Source organism: Seriola lalandi, unplaced genomic scaffold, assembly GCF_002814215.2.
Source record: "Seriola lalandi dorsalis isolate HSWRI2012SDOR001 ecotype SW California unplaced genomic scaffold, Sedor1 jcf7180002054926, whole genome shotgun sequence".
Taxonomy (NCBI): domain Eukaryota; kingdom Metazoa; phylum Chordata; class Actinopteri; order Carangiformes; family Carangidae; genus Seriola; species Seriola lalandi.
This window is the reverse complement of record NW_019525478.1, coordinates 579897-583752: the sequence shown is the minus strand read 5'-3', so window position 1 is coordinate 583752 and position 3856 is coordinate 579897. Positions and strand designations below refer to the sequence as shown.

At 48.0% G+C, this 3856-nt stretch overlaps 1 protein-coding gene across 1 annotated transcript; it reads left to right on the top strand.

Moving 5' to 3' along the window:
- The first annotated feature begins 1754 nt into the window (after positions 1–1754).
- junbb (JunB proto-oncogene, AP-1 transcription factor subunit b) lies at positions 1755–3581 on the top strand. The gene has a single exon (XM_023431594.2). It carries the CDS (start codon positions 2114–2116, stop codon positions 3098–3100), a length of 987 nt encoding a protein of 328 aa, XP_023287362.1. The 5' UTR covers positions 1755–2113; the 3' UTR covers positions 3101–3581.
- Positions 3582–3856: the final 275 nt, after the last annotated feature.

Sequence of the window (3856 nt, the reverse complement as noted above, 5' to 3'; positions counted from 1 at the left end):
CAACCTCAGTGGTAGTGGCATGAATTCATACTTGACAAAACCAAGCCAGTAAGCACAGAAATTCTTTATTAAGTTATATTAAAAAAGATTGTAACACTATGCTCTTTTATATAATTAATATGAATAAACATCCAGTTTAAAGTCTGTTCATGTTTGGAAGATGATGGTTGGTACTTGAACTCATCCGATGTGTAGGGCTGTAGAGGTTCATCAGACAAAAATGCTTAGCAACCACTGATCTGCTCATTTTAATGAGGACGAGTCCATTTCCATATTTCATTGTTCACTCATAATATGTTTTCTGTTCTGGCCTTGTCTCCAGTTGTCATCGGTAAACAAGAGATTTGTTATTGATGTGTTTCCTGGAATAAACGGCTGCTGAAAACGATCAGGAGGTTCATCCCTCAGGTGCAGACAGAGGATTTAGCTCCTGCCGAGGCAAAGCATCCTACCTGACTTGTTTTGTCTGTGCAGGGATACAGGATACATCGGTGGAGGCATTTTGTCTGCGTTTGTGTGGGCGTTTGAAGAATTACAAACAGGAGACAAAGGTTCCCTTCTCCACATCTGAAACAGGTGCACTATAGAGGAATCGCACTTCCCTTCCTCTGCACGCTGAGCTCTTAGAGGATGAACCTCAGTTCTTCTGCTTCTAAAGCAAAACCAAACGAAAGATAATTTTTTTTCAGGCCTCATAGATCAAAAGGATGAATTACTGAACACGAGATAATTGACTGGGTTTGGTTCTTGTTGGACAGCCTTTGCTCTATTTGCCGTTCATGATCAAAGCAGCGTTACTTCAGGGCAACGTGCCCAGCATCAGCAGCACCTCACAAACCCGTCAGGATCATGTAGGACGTCTGTCCTGCAGCTGATCACTGACACAGTTTGCTGTCACTACAGTCAACACGGACGCAGCCTGTAATCTGAATTAATCTTATTTTAATGTCAATATCGAAGATGAAGAAAAGAAAAAAGAAAAGAAAAAGAAAAGGAGAAGATGATTTAGGGTTGTACAGATTATTTTCTGACACAGTCTGTTTAAGTGTCCTGATCAGTGAACACAGATGGCTGGAGCTGGGATGTCTGAGCTCACGTCTCCCTGCTGAGGCAGAAAGTCCCTAACTAACTAGCACATGGATGGGGTTTATACAGGAGCAGGAATGCTGCTGGAATGAGGCCCGGGGGTGGGCGTGGCTTCCCGGTTCTCCCGGAGAGGAACTGTTACGTCACCCTGCCCATATAAGGCCTGAGGACTTCCTCTACATTCTTGGATCACAGTAAACATCTTCTACAGACTCTTGACTCTAACCGCTAAATAATAAATCGATCCGCCAGGTCGCAGATGAACAGATCAGCTCCGTGTTTGATGTAACACACGTTGAATTAACTCAAACGAGCAATGGCGCAGTTTTTTTTTTTTTTCTTCCACGGTGTAACAGAACACGAGCTGCTGCATTAAGCGCTTTTATTCAAATCTAACAGAGTAATCTCACCTCTTCGCTTATCCAACAACCACTTATTCAACCTCTAAACGCGCATAAAAAATAAAAAAAAAACCCAGTGTGCTCGTCTATTTCTGACACCGCTCTCCGCTGCGATCCCTCCTCGCTGCGCTCACTTGCCTACAGGCTTGTTTACAGTCGCCTCTTCCCGGCATTAGCGTCACATGACGTCGTACGGACTCCGAGGCCGCCCGGCCAATCACAGCGCGGCACCGGCCTGCGGTGTGTGCCTATATAAAAAAGCCCGTACAGACCCGCCTGTACACACCTCAACAAGCACCCGAGACCAACACAGCAGCTCACAGGGATTCACTGTCACAACTTTTCCTTCACTGGGCTGAGAAGAGAAACAGCGAGCTGACACTGGACAAGACTTTTAGCTGCCGACTCTGAACTGAAGACAGCTCTTGTTGGACCTTGGACTTTTCACTCTTTATTATTTTTGGAGTGATTTGTTTTTAAAATTCCACTTTGACTCTGGGGCACAGTTAAGAGAGACGACGAGTGCCTGAATTGATGCATGCTCTCTGCTGACACTGACATTTGTTGATAACCCAGAGACTGTGTTTCTGTAAGAAGCTGGTAAGCTCACTTTTTCCTACGACTTTATGTCTACAAAGATGGAACAGCCTTTTTATCATGACGACTCTTTTCTGTCGGCTTACGGCCATTCAGATGCAGCAATGCACGACTACAAACTGCTAAAGCAGAATATGAATTTGAACTTGACAGAGCCCTATCGCAACCTGAAATCCCAGCTGAGAGCCGAGACAGACCCGTACCAAGGGGGGCAGCAAGACGTGGGGTCCCTGAAGCTCGCATCCCCAGAGCTAGAGAGGCTCATCATCCAAAACAGTAACGGTGTGATCACCACTCCCACCCCCGGTCAGTACTTCTACAACCGGGGCATCACCGATGAGCAGGAGGGGTTCGCAGAGGGGTTTGTAAAAGCCCTGGACGAGCTGCACAAGATGAACCAGATGCCCCCTCCTAACGTGTCCATCGGTGCCGGTGGAGTTACGACGTGTTCAGCGGCGGCCTCTAGTGTCTTCGGCTCCGCCTTGCAGCCGGAGCCTCCTATCTACACAACACTGAACGCCTACTGCCCGAACACGAGCCTCTCTTCCGCATCCAGCTACCCTACAGCCACCATCAGCTACCTGCCGCCACACCAGCAGAGCCACCCGCAGACCTCGACGCACGGCACGCACCCGTTCCAGCACTCTCTCCCTGCCTCCGGACTCCATCCGCAGCGGCTCGTCGCTCTGAAAGAGGAACCTCAGACGGTGCCCGACCTCCTGAGCAGTGACGGCTCGCCTCCGATGTCTCCCATCGACTTGGAGACCCAGGAGAGGATCAAGGCGGAGCGCAAGAGGCTGAGGAACCGACTAGCGGCCACCAAATGCCGGAGGCGCAAGCTGGAGCGCATCGCCCGGCTGGAGGAGAAGGTGAAAGTTTTGAAGAACGACAACGCGGGGCTCTCCAACACAGCGTCGGTGCTCCGGGACCAGGTCGCCCAGCTCAAACAGAAGGTCCTGACACATGTGAGCAGCGGCTGTCAGCTGATGCTTACAAGCAAGATGGAGGCGTTTTAAACAACAGAGACTTATTAACTGACTGAAAAGTAATAACACTGGAGTCATGTTCTGCATGCGCAGCACTGGAATACCGGCTGATGCATTGTCAGCACTGGCAGCATCACAGGGCCGGGGGCTATGTGTAGACAACTCTATAGGCTATTTAGGGTGAAATGACTGATTGAAATGGTACTTCCGGATGCTGGACACCGCTCAAAGGACCATTCAAACCCAGAAACCAGGGCAGCATCCAGACTGAGAAAACACAATGTCGGCCACTGGCCCATGAGTCGGGTTTACTAATGGTAGCCTAGAAAATGGGAATGATTATTTGTACTTTTGCAACTGATATTGTCATGCAACATGCTACATTTATTCCTTGTGTAAATTATTTTTGTTTGTCCGGTTGATCCAGACAAACGTATGATGTCCAATGTTTACAATGTCTTTTTTATTTGTTATGTGTATTTAAGTAAAGTGTCTTCACATGAAACAGAAATGATGATCTCGAGTGTTTGTTTTATAAATGTGTGTCACTTAAGACAGAACGAACACACACACACACACACACACACACACACACAGCAGGAAAGAGTGGGGAGGACGAACAAGCTTTCTTTCCTATCATACTGTAACCATAACAGTCGCTCTGGCTCCCGGTGAGGAACCCTTACACAGGCACATTTTGATTTCAGTGTTTTTACGCACAGAGCGTAGCCCGCGGACGTCGATCCTTTCCTAATTACGCACGGGCGTGTCCATATATGGGCATGT

Coding starts and splice junctions, on each gene's coding strand:
- junbb (XM_023431594.2), top strand. CDS start 2,114: ATGTCTACAAAGATGGAACAGCCTTTTTATCATGACGACTCTTTTCTG.